The following is an 18,077-nucleotide window of genomic DNA, read 5'->3' as shown; positions in this document are numbered from 1 at the left end:
ACACACACTCATACACACTCATACACACTCATACACACTCATACACACACTCATACACACTCATACACACTCATACACACTCATACACACTCATACACACACTCATACACACTCATACACACTCATACACACTCATACACACTCATACACAGACACACCAGCTTTAAAAGGAGCTTCTGGTGAAAGTGATGTGATAGAAGAAAGAAAACAGAGGAATATGCTTCACAACAAACATAAATAGTTTTTAATGCATCATAATTTACACTTGTATATTTTACTCTATTATATCTTCACTGTACAGAACCAAAGTCACGAGTTTTGACAATCTTCCAAACACACAGACGTTACAGGATGTTTCTCTGTTGTTGATTGTTAGTTTGATTCGTCCACTTTGCGTTAAAGAAAGATCATCAGGTGAGCTTTAATGGCTTTTATCTTAAAATGAGCAAAATGAGTCAAAGAAATTAAAAAAAATAAAAAAACAAACCCTGCAGAAAACATTAGTGAACAGTTTTATATGCCCATGTAGGTGTTCATCTTCCCCAGAGCGTCGCACACGGTGGTGAGGTCGCTACGCAGGTCCTGAACCACGTTCTCGATGCCCCTGGTGTCTTTGAGCAGGTCGATGCTCTGAGTGTACGGGTTATAATACACCGAGAACGGCCTCTTTATCGTCTTAGCAAACTCCCTGTTAGAGCGAGAGGAACATCATCAACACAACAGAGACACAGCCTCAACTGGACGCTAACATGCTGCTATCAGGCTAAAATAATCCTGTTAATTCTCATCCAGGTTATTTGGTTCTTTGCAGGCAGTTTGAGGATTGATTTGTTAATCCTGAGTAAAGTTATCTTGAATAACCAAAGCAAAATGAGTTGAAATCATGATCATCGTTCATATGTACAGTATGATATAGTACATTGTCTGTATAATATAAAGACAATGTATTAATTAATATTATAATATTATTTAAAGACAATACACAATATACAAGCAGTATACAGATGATATAAAAAGACAAACAATATACATAGACTGTAAGTGTGTGTGGTATTATTGCCAACAATAATGTGCTTCACCTATGGGAAATTGTGCTGTTTGAGTATTTGTGGATGTGAAACAGGGTTTAATAACTATCTGCATGAAAACATTGAGAGAAAAAATATTTCACAATAGTAAATATAAGAAGGAATTTAATTCTAATGTGGTGTTTTTATAATTTTTTCATCAAACCTCTGAAAATTACACTTCAGAACGCTGTAAAGAGCCGTTTGAGGAGTAAAACAGCTGCTCTGAATTGTTCATGTTGCCTCAGATAATATTTTATTCATAACGATCATTTCTTTATTATAAAATCGTTCCAAAATGTCACATCTGGTTCTGTACGGCAGCCATTTAAGATTCACATCTTAAAATAAGGAGCCCGATCACTTGACGTTGCCTTTCTGTCTTAAAGCTCAACAACAGATCAGTGAACTTCATACATTTACAGCACTGACTGATATCAAACAGTTAATATTTGAATTCTTCCCCAGAAGTTATGTAAGATGATCTGCTGACATCATCAGTTCTGGTTCTCAGCCTTTATGTTTCAGTTTGTCTGAGCTGAGAGCATTTCCTACAGCTATACGTAACCTGGAAATCATGATATTAATTATTATAATTTGTGTAAACTAAGTATAACTCGTTTGTGTTTTTGTTTACCTCATCTTCTCCTTGGCCTCCTCGAAGCTCTCCGAGACGAAGTAAACCTCCTGGAAGGTGGTGATGAGACACTCCTGGTTGCAGGTCGTCCTCGGGTCAAACATCTTCACACAGGCCTTATCGGACAGGGCATGCTGGGAAAACAGACCGCAACGATTAGTATAAATGATTCATCTTTTCAGTCACTCAAAAAAGCCAAATTTTTACTGGTTGCAGCCTCTCATGTGAGGATTGTGAGGATTTTCTTCATCATATATGACAGTAAAATGAATATATTTGAGTTTTGGACATTTGAAGACGTCGCATTGGATTCTGGGAAATTACAATGACTTTTTAAAATATGTTTTTACATTTTATGGACAAAACAATAAATAATTAATCTAGAAAATAACAGAGTGTGCGTTTGTGTGTGTGTGTGTGTGTGTGTGTGTGTGTGTGTGTGTGTGTGTTACCTTCAGTTCTCCGATAGAGGACAGTAAACCGGCTCCGTAAGCTCTGAGCTGACCGTCCTGTTTGCAGAGTCCGAACTCAATAGTGAAGAAGTAACACTGTTCAGAACACACAGAGCAGTTACTACTGAGATATACTACAGGATACTACAGTACAGCAACAGTAGCACAGAGCAGACAGCAACAGTATAGTATAGAAGAAAAGAAGTGGAGTACAGTACATTACAGTAGAGTGCAGTACAGAACAGGTAGGTATAATAGAGTATACAGTAGAGTATATTACAGTAGAATATAGTAGAATATAGTAGAGTACAGTACAGTGAGGACGAAGGTTTGGTACATTTTGTGTCAGATGGCCAAACTAGTTGTGTATGTTCACTTTCTCTCTGTCTCACTTTCCTCTTTCATACGTACACGAGCACATAAACAGCCCGACTCTGCAAAACGTTTACTTTATTGAATATGTATTTACTGATTGCCTGCCTTACATTTTACTTCATTGATATAAATCTGAGACTAAAGTTGATATTTAAAATCTACATATCACAATTCGCACAATAACTGGTTGTCACAATAACTGTTACAGGAAAATAAATGTGTGATAACCTGCAGGTATGATGTTCTGGTTTTCAGATCTCACCTGAGACTCTACAGCTGTGTGTGTTTGTTGATTTGGACGACACAGATTAGTTTAATGACAGAGCCGCAGCAACGCTCAGACCTGTCTCTCATCTCAAAAACTTCTATTTGTTTTATTTTTCATTCTTGAACTTATGGCATCATCTTTCACTCTGAAATCACAACTCACCCGAGAGGCTGCAGCTCACCTGTCTGTGCGTCTCTGATAATGAAATGATGCCTCGCGTTCACAAACACATCAGTTGGACAAGCTGCAGCTAATTTACTTTATAAATAAAGTTACTGTCTTGTGACACATATGCAATAATAACTCTGCTACTGATCCACTTATGGAAAACGGGAGGGATGGAGTTAAATACTAAATATTTCTCTTAATGTTTGTGTTGATTACAGCTCTGTTGTTACTGACACTTTGATTCTTACATTACAACATGCGTTTCCTTTAACTTTCTAACATTTAATCATGTTCTAAAATACTAAAATAATAATAGTTTATTTGACATTTTCTCTTTTGATTTTAATTCTTGGTAAACTTGAAGTCACTTGATTTTAGTGACATCGTGGTCTTTCCTCTAACACAAAAGAAACTACATACATACAACAGTTTGACTTAACAGGTGATACAAATTGTAAAATAGACGTTACGGAGGCGTTTTGGTTCAACTGTGACGTCTCTGGTTTGAGTCGGACCAGTGACTGTCAAAGGCATCAAACTCCCCCAAAAACCCAGAACAGTTTCTAATTCTGGACATCGGGCCTCATGCAGGAAGCAATATACAAACAAATATCATCTTATTGTTGTTCATATCCACGATTTGTTCCTATTCATGGGATTCACCAGTGTTTCCTTATTTTTGCTCTTCTCTCAGGTAAGAGAACATTTTACACATGGTCGAAAAAACCATGTTTTCACTGTCATTGTTCATTGTTTGTCCAACGCAAGGAAACATAAGTTTTAAATTTGAGAAACACAAAAAAACACATTTATTGAATATTATGTAATTAAATTTAGATTATTATATGTTTTAGAGTAATTATAATGATTGGATTATTAAGTTTGAGGGCAGACGTTTGAGTGTTCATTGAAATAACAGCAGAAAAGCCGACAGACTACCACAGATAGGAAAAACAGTATATGTAGAAATGAATCTAAAGGCGTTTATACAGTAGATCTCCAACATGCTGGTGGAGTCTTGAGTCCTTGATGTGTCTGGCAGTAGATCACCGTCTGTGATGCATCTGGAGCAGCATCGCTGTCAAGTGGAGCGTCTGACTGCACACCTGTCAGCACCACCTCCCCCATTATTTCTTGAACTCTGAGGTCTACATGAGAAACCGCCTCCTCCTCCAGATGTCATCATGCAGCGCTCGGCTTGGGGAAATGTGTTTTTTTTTTTTTGCTTCCTTTTTCATGTCAAACTATTTTGTTTTAATTCTAGTTACTGTCCCTCTGCTGCATTTACAGCATCACATATGTTTTACCATTTCCAGGTTTTTTATTTACCTGTAATACCAGTACTGACGCTCTGCAAAATCACATTTATTTAACCTTTCTTCACTACTGCTTAAGTTCTTCTTCTTCTTACAGTGTTTTTTTGGTGGCATCTCTCCACTTCTTGGGCATGTGCCAGAGTATTTGCACACGGCACAACACCTGCTGTTATATAGTATTTAGGGGACGTTAACTAACAAACAATCGACCGTGCGTCTGTGAGATTCATCATTCAGCACACCTGGATAAGAGCAGATTTGGATGATGAAGAATGTTTGGTGCATCTGGGGTTGACTTTAGACGTCAGACAGGAAAGTCGTGGAACCAAATCACATGTTTTTCTCCATAAAATATCAGATATCAGAGAGAGGAAGATGTTTAATATGTTTTGTGTAAAATGGGGCAGATGTTAAACTCACGGTGGCCAGTTTCTGAACGTCCTCATCAGAAGCTCCCAGAGACGCCAGTCCGATCTCCTGAGAGAACTGAGCAAACTTTGGATCAGCGAGCAGAGGAACGTGACCCAGCAGTTCATGACACGTATCGCTGGAATATAAACATCATCAGGAAGAAAAACACGGCAAGTTTATTTGTTTGTAGCTCTTCAATTGGTTCTTTACAGAGCGTTTGATAAATAAAGATTCATGTGTGTGACTGTACTCACGGTTCAGGTGTGTAGAGCGGGTCGGTGCTGTGACGAACATACTGAGTGCAGTTAAACACTCTGTAGGCCAAACCTGCCAGGAAATCTCTGGGAGACAGGTAACCTGCGACGGGTCGAACTGTGAAACCAGACCGTTCTGAAAGACACAGGAACCAGTGATGGAAGAAGTATCCAGATCCTTTATTCAAGTACTAATACAGCAATGTAAAATACTACATTACAGGTAAAAGTCCTTTTAATTAAAGTAAAAGGACTTAAGTATTAACATCAAAACATACTTAAATTATTAACTGGAAACACCTGAACTGGTGTGCAGTATAGAGCCACAACCATTAGTTGATTAATCAGTTGACAGAAGATGAATCACAACCTTGATAATCAATCAATCAACTGTTGGTTGTGACAAAACAAGACATTTGAGGACGTCACTTTGGGTTTTGGGAAACATTGATCGATATTTTTCACCATTTTTAGACATTTTAAAGACCAAATGACTGATCTATTAAGCAAGAAAACAATGAAAATAATGGTTAGTTGCACCATGTGACCTCACTGACTCTCAGCTGAGGTCACATGACTTCAGTGTGGTAGAAACCTCTGAGGAACAGGGAGACGTCCTCCAGCTGGGGGATGTTGTCCTCTCGGTAGCCGCAGTGTTTGCTGAGCAGCGGCAGGTTTTTCAGGTATTCTCGGCAGGCGTGCGTCGGGTACAGCTTGGTCAGCTCTCTGAAGACCACCCCCCATGTGCTGATCTCCTCCTGGGTGTACTCGATACGAGGGATGGGCTGCCCGCTGGGGGGCGGAGCAGACAGACAGGATCATATCACATGATTTACTGAACCTCAGTGTTAAGAATAAAAACCAGCGTTGTTGTTCTTGACTGTGATGTTGTTCTCTTCTCTGTGCAGAATCATACATGTGCAGTTTCTCTATGTGCTCAGCTTAAATCTCAGTTTAACACCTGGACGTACCTGCAGGATTTATGACATCACAACTAGTTTGGAGCCAATCATGGTCCAGTATGTAACGTACACAAGGGTGATGTGGATACCTGAAGCCTCGACTGCACAAACACTGAGAATGGACTTAACAGTGAAGTAGGAGACATCTTACATCCAGCAGGAATACTTAGAAATTAACAATATTTGTAAATTAATAGTGTCTGGAATTTTTAATGAGGGAGAAAGAATAGATGTCATTTTAGGAAGGAGCATTTTTATGTCTTAAAACACATTTAGACGCATTTATTTGCTTAAAAACAACAAGAAAATCAATATTTTAAGATAAACTGAACTGTAAGTACTCAACAACTGCAGCTCCCGTGAGATTTTGAAAGGCTGCTTATGTTTATCTCCCGCTAACAAAATAAGTTCATTATAGATCTTGATGTGAAAAACCCTAAAAGCTGCATTTCACATGTTCATCATTAAAGAATAATACATTTAATAATTTAAAGTTACAATGTTTTCACACAAAACAAAGCAACTACTTGCTAGTTGTGAAAACTCATTTGTACTTCATCACACTACATAATTTAAATATGTTTAAACTTGTTATTTTCTTTCTAAAAAGAAACTTTTTATAGATACCACATCCAGAGGAGATGAACATCAGATAAATGAGATAATGATGCTTACAATTTATAATTCATAGCCACCTCCACAAAGTATTTCCTCCGTTGGCGGTAAACATTATCCTTAAAGCCCTGGCGAGAAAAAAGAAGTCAAGAGATCAGTTGGAGAAACAGTGATTCATCATATTTTCATCTCATTAAAATACATTTACATATTACTGTAGTGATGCAGGTCACTTCTTTGTTTTTTCTGAATAATTAAAAGAAGAACAGCATCTGATTACCTGAAAACATTTTATATTTTCCCTCTCTCATATCTCCCTCTTCTTTTCATGATTGCATTGAATGTGTCCTCTTCTTATTCTCTATTTCACTACCATATATGATCATTTTTATGATTTATTTCAACATTTCTGCAGCTCTACGGGGCCTTTTGGCCTCCTTTCGCTTTTTGTTACAGTTTTACAGCACATTTACTGTTTGGTTCAGTCTCAGTGCTCTTCATCAGGCGAAATAAGAACAAAATGGATGCTAATATTGTGTAAAAAAAGCTACTATTTGCTAACATTTTTGCCATTACAACTTAATAAGATCATAATGTGTCTGGGCTGAGTGTCTGTGGAGGTTTTCTGCCCCCATAGTGGCCAAAAAGTCATTTAAATCAACTTTAAGGAGTAAAATATAAAACATAAATGAAACGTACCGGATGGTCAGCGTCCAGCTCTGATCCGTACATCAACACTCTGTGAGAACACTGATCTAACTCTGAGATTTTCATCGGGAACCACGGCACATCGTCTCCATCTGAAGGTAACACAAGATGAGAAATAAAACTGTTGGTGTAAAAACAACAACACAATAACCTGATAAATACATTTTCTCATATTCATTTTAGTTTATTCCAAAATGATAAGATGTTTAAACACATTAAATAATGATATGGAAATTATTCCACCTCCTCCAACATACAGAGGATGTTTTATGCTACACAGCTTTTCAGTATGTTTGACAGTGATTTGGAAATTCTGTGACTAGTTTTGAGAGGAAGCATAAACACAGGTTGTCCTTTTTTCCTGTATGTAAGTAAACCTGGTATGACTCAGCAGGAGAAACACCATCCTCTTCATTTAAAGGGCACATCATATTTTCCCATTTTTGTTTTTTTTTTTAAAGGGCATTATGACATTTTATTTTTCCATTAAAAGGGCAACTATGAGGGCACTTCATTCCAGATTGTTGCATATAGAGGCCCTCTCTTGGGCACCCATAACTAGACAGTCATTACAGAACTCTGGTATGTTTTCTCCTTTGTGAGAGAAACTTTATCATACTGTGGGGGCACCTTAAAGGGCACTTTTGCGGTACTTTTTTTCGTTCTCGGGGGCACTGGAGGGGCAGTTGCCCACCGTGACATGCAGAACAAGTAAACCGGAAATGGTAACAAAGACGACGCTTCACAGAATATTTTGTTTGTATACCCCCTGGTGTTTTGGAGAATACTGCAACAAACAACTCATTGAGCATAAATGCGTCTGTGTATGCTTGTAGCTCAGGCGCCACAGCGTCTCGCGTGAGTATAAACAAGGCTTGATGGTCTCAAGTGGAGCTTCATGTCAGGGGAAGAAGGTGGCTGCTGGGAGATCTGTGATGCAGGGGATCTCACCTGCTTCTGCAGACCACACGTTTGCAGGCGTGTTGAAGGAAATGATGTTGACGTGATCTTTGAGATGCTGCAGCAGCTCGTTAAACTCCTTCTTACTGCAGCTGCAGTCCGCAAAAATCTCCACTTCGTTAGTGACGCGCTTTGATATGCGAGACTCGATGTGGTTCAAGTTCACTCGTTTCTCCTGCAGGAGGAGGAGAGGAGAAGAGATAATACGTCAAAAGAAGATAATCATCTGAAGAAGAATCTGAATCTGGATGTCAGATAGAAAGTCAGTCCCACCTGGAACAGTCGGAGAGCTTTGACCAGACAGCCCACCTCGTTCTTCAGAGAAAAGACCACCGCAGTCCTGCCCGACTCCTCATCGCTCTCTTTGTCTGGCTTCTCGTTGATGGGACAGAAGGATGGACGCCGCGACTAAACAACAACAACAAAAAAAAAACAAACACACAGTTTAAACAAAGCTGCAGACTGACACAGATCCTGTTCAGGTCAGATACAACACCAAGACCAGGTCCCGACCAAGACCTGGACTTAACCACAAGATGTTTGTTTTAAACAACGTTCTTCTTAAATAACCAACTTAATAAAAATACTCCTTTTATTACTCTATTTTCTGTAAAAAGGCTTCAGATCAAGATAAGAACAAATAATTCCAAGTAATATTTTTATACCTCAATTAGTCAGTTAACACTAGTTTGTTAGTTAGTTCGTTAGCTAGTTAGTCAGTTAGCTAGTTTGCTATCTAGCATCTAGCAAGTTAGGTAGTTCATTCATCAGTCAGTTCGTTAGCTAAGTGGCTAGGTGGCTATCTAGTGAGTTAGTTAGCTAGGTTAGCTAGCTTTAGGTAGTTTGTTAGCTATCTAGCTAGCAAGTTAGTTAGTTAGTTAGTTAGTTAGTTTTTAGTTGTGCACAGTGGAAACGCTGATATAAAAGATCATATTACGACAGCTAAACTTAAGTGGTGGTTTCCCTGAGAGCTCCAGTAAAGAAACTCTCAGAAGAAAGATTGCAAAGCGTAAAAAACCCAGCAATCTTCTTAAAGGTAACTTTCTTTAAAGGGTCTTTCTTGGTTTATGTTATTAAGGAGGTACAGTTGTGATTTAATGTTTTGACGTTTTAATCTTTGTAAACTCGCGACCAGCTCGTGGCATAGCGTTGTGAAGATTTAAGTTAGTTATTTTTATGTTATTGCCTATAAAGTTGTTTATAGGCCACAAAGAGATTTGTATCTTGTTTTGTTTGAAAAAAAACCTGGCAGAGAATGTGTCACAGTCTGCACCTGTGCACACTGACAAATACCTTGGTGAATTTTGAGGGACAAAACTTAATTTTTCATCTGCTGAGGTGCTGTCTATCGTGTTAAAAGGTGTGCTAAGCGCTGAAATAACTGTCCCCCATCCTGATGAAAACGCCTATGATATGTGCACAAGCGCATACATGTGTGTGTGTGTGTGTGAACGTGCAGTACACTTAAGGGTCCCGGTTTGGGGGTTTGAAAACCACCTTAAGATATACAAACATGAATGAATAATTATTTTTTCTAATTTTGGAAGTTAATTTTGCTGAAACGTTTCAACCAACTCTTCCATGATATATCATACTTTCACCCTCAAATGTTTTCAGTTTCATCTCGTCTTCATCACCCTGATGATGGTTAGAGAGCTGCCAATATTTGGGAAACAGAACCTGACAAACATGGACAGAGCTGATTTAATTCTGATGCAATTTTCATGTCAGAAGCAAAAAAAAAAAACAACCTTTTATCAGTATTTCCCTCTGAATAACAGAAACCACTATAATTTAGACTCTCCAGTGAAACCAGGCTGGCTGCTAACATTACCACTAATAAACATATTTATGTCTACTGGTGTAGAATTTGGAGTTATTTTATATTTTTCTTATTGTCAACAAACCAACAATATGTTAATCTGCTCTCAACACTTTCCTCCTTCTCTACTCTGGCTGTGTCTCTCGGGCTGCAAGCAAAAACCTCATAAATACTGTATATAGTTTCATGTTTAAAGGTTCAGTAATTTTCTAAAAACAGCTGTCAACTGTAGTTTTACATGAAGAAACATATAGACTTATAGTTTGCTCATGTTTCCACTGATAACCAGTTCATGGCGGAACATCTTTGACATTTTTTCTTTAAATGAATAATTTATAAGTATAATAAACGGTGAAATTAAAATTTAAACTGTGAAAAAATAAAAAAGTCACATCATTCTGTTGTATCAGAAGTGGATGACACTGACGGTCAAATATCTAAAACTTAATAAAAGGTCAATATCAACCTGATATATTGACAAACCTCAGCAGCTGGAGCTGCTGTTATCTCACACTGACAGCGTTAAATTTCCTCTTTTCTGCTGAACAAACACAACATCAAACAGAGCGTTATCAAGCTTCCTCTTTTTTCTCTCTCTCTCTCTCTCTCTCTCTCTGTGAACCCGTCGCAGCTGTTGCCATCATGAAATAAAAATGTGTTTGTGTAAAGTTGCTGACGGAGACTCGTTGATCTTTTCACCTCCACAGAAAAGATCATCTCCAAAACATTTTGCGCCCTGAGCTACAGACTAAAACAACAACAACACATGCTGCCGGCAGATGGTAATATTCTGTATTCTGTATAATGTGTTTTTTTTTATTGTCCTGCTGAGGCTGAAACAACAATCAACTTTCTATGTTTTCCTCCAGTGATTCAGTAACACTTTTTTTTTCTTTAATTGCTAAATAATCCTCCTAAATCTCCCCGGAAGAAATATGTAATTTGTTTCTAATTACAGGGAAAATAGAACCCGAGTAAATATTCATTCATTATTCATTGGAAACTAACCTGCTGTGCACTGCGGTGTCTCTTGGATACACTAGTGAATAATTGGAATTAATTAGAAGTAGAAGTAAAGCTGCAATGATTAAGTTGATTAATCAATTAGTTGCCAACTATTAAATTAAACGCCAACTATTTTGATAATTGATTAACCGTTGTGAGACATTTTTTAAGAATAAAGTATCAACATTTTTTCTGTGACAGTAAACTGAACATCTCATGGTTGTGGACTGTTGGTCGGGACAAAACAAGACATTTGAGGACGTCACCTCGAGCTTTGGGAACAAGTGATCGACATTTTCAACCATTTTCTGACATTTTATAAACCAAACAACTAATCGATAATTGAGAAAAAAAAACTGTCTGATTAATTAATAATGAAAGTAATTGTTAGTTGCAGCTCTAATTAGAAGTGTTCCAACTCTATTTCCCCCTTTTAATAATAACAATTTACATACTTCTTTACAGGAAATAATTAGTAAATTATTCTGAAATTATGGACCTTTAACATCTGATTCTGTCTTTGTTTTAAAAGAAAGAAAGAAATTACTTTAGTTTCAAATCAGCAGATAAAACTCTTACAACACTGAGTTTTAATCAAATAACATGAATTTAAATCAGTCATTCTCGTCATTTGAAATGTACAGTATTATTTTAAATTGAGAGTAATATTTATTTAATCAAACATCCATCTACAAGTTTAGATTTTTGTCACAAACATCCAAGCATCAGGGTTTTTATTCCCTGACAGCAGACTGAAAGGTGACCAAACTACACTGTAAATTTAACATTTCAGAATTTAAAATGAATGAACATGAAATCTGTTTCTATCCATGCTGGGTGTCGTCTATACACTCATGAACTGATTTTTTTAATCAAACGTACAATAATATTGTATTTTTGTGTTGATGTAGGAGCTCATCGCTCACAGTAAGATAAGATATCTGTTAAAATAACTTTTCAGAGCCTTTAAAGATCGTTAACAATTAATTTTCAAATATAAGATGAAAAGTACAGAAGATGCAATAAGTAGCCAAATTAAACTTAAACAGCTTAATCAGTTTATTTAAGGTTCATTAACACAGTTTTAAGGGATATTTGAGGCATTAAATTCAAAGATTGTGATGTATCTGATGTATTTTTTATACCTTGTGTTAAAGGGGTTTTTTTTGCACTTGAATAAGATTCAAATTTTATTCTTCATTGTTGTTTTTTGACTGTTTGAATTTTAGAATCAAAAAGTCTGTTTGCAAAACATCCCTCCATCAACTTCATAGCTGTATTTTTAGTTTAAACGATTTAAAAATGCAAATTTTCCCTAAAAGAAAAGAAAACAACTTTACAGCCTTCAGCTGACACCTCAGAAATCCACCGTCACTCAAAGACAGAAAGAATTTATCTATGAAAATCAGCTCTAAGCAAAAGTCAAATCAACAACAATGCTGTTATGAGCTTGAAAACACCTCAAGAAAAAAACCTCCAAATAACCAAAACCACTGCGTTCAGAGAGGAGGGGCTCTCACCATCTGGCCCCCAGTGTGGCGTTGCTGCTGGTGGTCGAACATGGCCGAGTCCAGCGACATCCCCCTCCTGGCCCAGTACTTGCTGGAGAACATCATCATGGCGGGCTGCATCCTGGGCACTGGCTCCGGGTTGTCCTTCATCACATGGGAGGAGGCCATGGGGAACCAGTGGGTGTAGGAGTACCAGGGCTCCAGCCTGCTGTGCTCTGCTGCCGCTACCTCACACTGCCTGGAGATCAACGCTCAGAGAGTGATGGCCTGCCGCCGGCCCCGCCGCCGGTTAAATACTGACACAGGGTGGGGGGAGGAGGGGGAGGAGGGGGAGGAGGGGGAGGAAGGGGTGACGTTTGTACAAAGCATAGAGAGAGAGAGAGAGAGAGAGAGCAGCTTCTGATGCTTCTGCTCCTCTGCTGCTGTTTCACTGCAGGTTTTACTGGAGAAGAAGGTTGCTGACTGTCCGACCAACAATCCAAAACCCAAAGATCCTCAGTTTATTATCACAGAGTCTGAAAACAAGGAAATATTCATGTTTGGGAAGCTGGAAACAGTGAATTTTTGCCATTTTTGCTTAAATGTTTGCTTAAATTGCCAATTAACTGCCAATAAATAAACCTCACCTACACTCTGGTGTTGCTGTTCGACAGACAGGAGATCTGTACAGGGGTGATGTTGTTGTTTCACCCAGTGCATGCTGGGATACGCTCCAGCTCTCCATCATCCTGAAAAAGATGAATGATCCTTAACTGAGCACCAACACACTCAAATAAAAATCACAAGTCTAGTTGAAGCTGTTTGCTGATGATGCACAGACTGACTGACATCATATATACATATACACATATATACATACTGCACATATATATATATATATATATATATATATATATATATATATATATATATATATATACACATACTGTACATATAAACATATACACATATATACATACTGTACATATACACATATATACATACTGTACATATAAACATATACACATATATACATACTGTACATATAAACATATACACATACATACATACTGTACATATATATATATATATATATATATATATATATATATATATATATATATATATATATATACATATTGTACATATAAACATATATACATACTGCACATATACAAATATATATATACACTACATGCTGTTTATATGTAAACATGAGTGAGTTTTTCCATCCCAGCCGTCTTTCATCATCTGACAGAAACGTTTCCAGTTTCCTGACAAATTTGTCTCCAGTGGAAACTCAAAGAGCTGCTGACGGCTGTTTAAACCTCTGATGGAAACTGGAAAAACACAGACGGCTGAATGACATCTACCTGTGTGTGTGTGTGTGTGTGTGTGTGTGTTTACCAGGATTCTTACTGAAAAACACACACAAACACATACACATGACCGTTATGCAAATAAGTAAATCCAACTTGAATTAGAAACCTCAACATGTTTCTGTTTGATTATCGTCTTCAGATAAATCAGCTGACTTCTTTCACAATCAGCTGTTGTCAGTTTATCATGTGATCTCGTCTCAGTTACAAAACTAACAGACGGTGTGTTTGTCGTAGTAATGTCTGACGACATTTTCTTTTCATTCATTCACTCATTTGTTTATTTTTATTTGCACAAACAGCAGCATAAAATCCAGATAATACAAAATAAATAAATAGAATAAATATGTTGGATAAAAGAGCTGAATTTGATCCTTGAAAGGCTTAAAATGTTTATTCCTGTATCTTTGATTTTATAGTTTGTTTTGTGTAAAGTCCAGCGGTGGAAAGTAACTAAGTACTGTGCTTAAGTACAATTTTGAGGTACTTGTACTTACTTGAGTATTTCTATGTGATGCTACTTTATACTTTCACTCCACTACATTTCAGAGGGAAATATTGTACTTTCTGCTCCACTATAGGGATGTGCAGAGAGCCCAGTATTTGTATTTGCATCTGTATTTGTTGAGGCGGCAAAATTATTTGTATTCAAATAAAAGTGGACAGAGGATTAAAAATCCTGTTTTTGTTTTTATTACAATTTTAATTTTATTTTTACAATAAGTGTTCATGAAGCGTGTGTCAGTAGCTCAGCTTTATCTCTGGGGAACACTCCCAACTCCGGGAGTGATGTCCAAATTTAGGAAATATGCGTCATGTAGCAGGTGGATGTGACTCCCCTCAGACCTGCTGATAGACGTCACAGTGGAGCAGAGGAGAGACACTGAGGTAGTGATGTAACTGACCTGCACGCTGGTATTTTACATGTTTTATTTTTCTTCCTGAAAACAAATCATTTTTGAAATATTTGTATGAAACAAATATTCGTAAAAAAAAAAAAAAAAAAAACACTATTTGTGCTTTGCCGAATAATGTAATTGTATTCGGGCACACCCCTACTCCACTACATTTATTTGACAGCTTTAGTTACTTTTCAGATGAAGATTTGACACAATGGATAATATAACAAGCTTTTAAAATACAACACATTGTTAAAGATGAAACCAGTGGTTTCCAACCTTTTTGGCTTTTGACGTCTTACAAACACCAAAGATTAGAGAAAAAGTCCAAAAACTGAAAACAGATTTGTGTATCAGAACTTTGTTTTTTCTTCTTTCCTCTCCCATTAATCATCTCACCACCCCTCAGATTTATCTGCTGACCCTTTGGAGGGGCCCGACCCCTAGGTTGGGAACCACTGGACTAAACTAGCTAACTGTATATAAAGTAGTGTAAACTAGCTCCACCTCCAGCAGCTACAACAGTAACATGCTGCTCTAACACTGATGCTTCACTATTAATAATCTAATGATGTCATATATAATAATATATCAGTCAGAGGGACCAAACCACTACTTTTACTGCAATACTTTAACTACATCAAGCTCATAATACTTATGTACTTTTACTGCAATACTTTAACTACATCAAGCTCATAATACTTATGTACTTTTACTGCAATACTTTAACTACATCAAGCTCATAATACTTATGTATTTACACTGTAGTAGGATCTTTCATGCAGGACTTTTACTTGTAATGGAGTATTTTTACTTTGCTGTATTAGTACTTTTACTTAAGTAAAGGATCTGAATACTTCTTCCACCACTGGTAACATCTTTGTAATGTTGGTTTTCAGTGTAACATTATTATTCTTATGCAAACACAAACAGATCCAACAACCACAAGAACAAAACCTCTGACTTGGATCTGAAGATATATGATGTTCACAGCACACAATGTTCTGGAAGAGAAAACTGTAGACTCATATAAACATGATGTGGATGAAAACATAAACACTCATTACAGTCCAGTGATGCAGCAAATAAACATCTAGAGAGGAAGAAGGAACATAAATATGGACTAAAAAACAATATAAGTAACTCTTCAACCAGAATATTTAAAGAAAGTTTTAACATTTTTGTGCATTTAAATCTTTCTGTTTTTGTGTTTCCTTGTTGAATTTGAATATTATTCAAACCTGTGCTCCATCTTAACCTTTTTTAAAGTCTTATTTTGTTCCTGATGAACAGGTTTGTGTTTCTTCTCTTCTCATTTTCTCTGAATGTTTCTATATTTTGTTTAAATAAATCACAGTGTGTGTTTCTGTTGTTTGTCTGCACTGTTGTTCCACCTCTCGGTCCGCTGAGCAGGTGGAGCTGGCTGAGTGAATGACGGCTCAGGCATCAGTCCACACAAAGCAGCCTCACTTCAATAAAAACAACCCCGGAGAGATGGAGAGATGTCCAGCTGATAACGGCATCGTGCTATCAGCCGTCTGCTGAGGCAATTTCCTGCCGCACAGGAAATGAAAGAGGAGAGAGACGCAGGAGAAGCCGCGGCTGCTTTTGTTCTGACTGAGATGAAGCTTTATGAGCAGATCGCAGGTGATACCTTCCTCCGTCTCCTCCCGGCTTTAACGCCAAATGTCTCCCCATCAAAGGAAGATGAGGAGGAGGAAGAGGAGGAGTAGAGGGGGAAGGGGTGACGTCCATCACACACTTGAAAGCAGCTGAAGTGACATTTGAAGTCGTCCACGACACATCTGCATCCTGATGAGGACGGACAGGACGCTCACACGCGGCCGTGACATTTCTGCACAAATCCATGAATGGAAGATTTGAAATGAATGAAATAGAAACACTTTTTAGATGTTGAATGAAAAACTCGTCTCGGAGCTGATGTCAATAAATCCTCTGCGTGTGTGTGTGTGTGTGTTGCTCCTGGATGTTTATCCACTTGTGAATATTGTCTTCACACACACACACACATGTTCAGTCATCATTAAAGGATAAAGCTGGAGATTGTCAATAATTGGTTTTGTTTTCTGCACATGAGATTTGTTGACAATAACAAGTCCAGCTTTTTGATCTAGACTGAGTCTGATGTGGTCTGGGTGTGGAAGAAAAGCAGTGAAAACACCCTTTTCCTGTTTTCACAACTAGAATAAAGCTTCCTCACCTCTGAAACTGTTTTATAAACACAGAGTCTACAGGTTAATAAAAGTTCAGGTTTGACATGTTGTAAATGTTGAACCTGGTCTGATGTGGTCTGTGTGGAGAAACATGCAGTGAAATCTCCTTGTTTTGTTTTCATAAACAGTTTTAAGGTTTCACAATCTCATCACATCGTCATCAACATACAACAAGACACATCAGAGTCCATTCATTTATTCCACAATGTAGTTATTTTTGTTTTTATTTGTTTTTAGTTGTCATTCATTCATTCTTTATTTTTCTGTAAAGCACTTTGTTGAGAAAAGCGCTGTATAAATAAAGTTTATTATTATTATTATTATTATTATTATATTGATCTGGATGCTGGAGACAAAGCCTAAATGCTCCTGCAGACTTTATCAGTCTGTTGCCTCTAAGTTTTTATGTCGCTCCTTTCAAGAGCAGAGACGTCACAAAGTGCTTCACAGAGGAAATAAAACATAAACATACATACAGACATAAAACACAATAAAAAAACAGAATCAATAGAAAATAGAAAAATTACACAAAGGCAGATCTGAACAAACGGGTCTTCAGCTGCTTTTTAAAGGCGTCTGCAGATCTTAAATCCAAAGTTTAGGAGCCACAACCTCAAAACCACCAGTCTCATTTAGTTTTAAGCCTATCGAGGATCAACCAGTAAACCCTGATCAGAGGACATTAGAGACCTACTGGTGACATAAAGCTGCAGTGGAGGTGCCTGACCATGCAGAGCTCTACAGGTGATCACAAGTACTTTGAATTGGATTCGGTGTCACGTGAGACCTTTTGGAAGAGAGATTAGCAGCAGCATTTTAGACCATTTGTAAACGATCCAGGGATGTTTTGCTGAGGCAGCTGAAAAGAGAGTTAAAATAGTCAAGACAGGACGATATAAAAGCCTGAGTTAACATTTCCATCGTCGCTTTAATGAACCTGAGCTTTACAATGTCTCTCATCTGGGAAAACAAGAGCAAATCAGACACTTGACATGTTGGACCCGAGTCAGAGTCTGGTCCATAGTGACACCTGGATTTCTTATGGAGGATTTAAT

At 37.5% G+C, this 18,077-nt stretch overlaps 1 protein-coding gene across 1 annotated transcript; it reads right to left on the bottom strand.

Annotated features, from left to right (window-relative positions):
- Nucleotides 1-220: 220 nt before the first annotated feature.
- Nucleotides 221-12,787, bottom strand: tph2 (tryptophan hydroxylase 2 (tryptophan 5-monooxygenase)). The gene is made up of 11 exons (XM_044355912.1): nt 12,541-12,787; nt 8,467-8,601; nt 8,185-8,368; nt 7,225-7,325; nt 6,586-6,653; nt 5,544-5,740; nt 4,949-5,084; nt 4,704-4,830; nt 2,157-2,252; nt 1,705-1,838; nt 221-688 (listed from the first exon to the last, which is right to left on the bottom strand). Exons 1-11 carry the CDS (start codon nt 12,697-12,699, stop codon nt 514-516), a joined length of 1,512 nt encoding a protein of 503 aa, XP_044211847.1. The 5' UTR covers nt 12,700-12,787; the 3' UTR covers nt 221-513.
- Nucleotides 12,788-18,077: the final 5,290 nt, after the last annotated feature.

This window comes from Thunnus albacares, chromosome 7, assembly GCF_914725855.1.
Source record: "Thunnus albacares chromosome 7, fThuAlb1.1, whole genome shotgun sequence".
NCBI classification, from domain to species: domain Eukaryota; kingdom Metazoa; phylum Chordata; class Actinopteri; order Scombriformes; family Scombridae; genus Thunnus; species Thunnus albacares.
The sequence above is the reverse complement of the archived record's forward strand: the minus strand, read 5'-3'. Positions and strand labels throughout refer to the sequence as shown.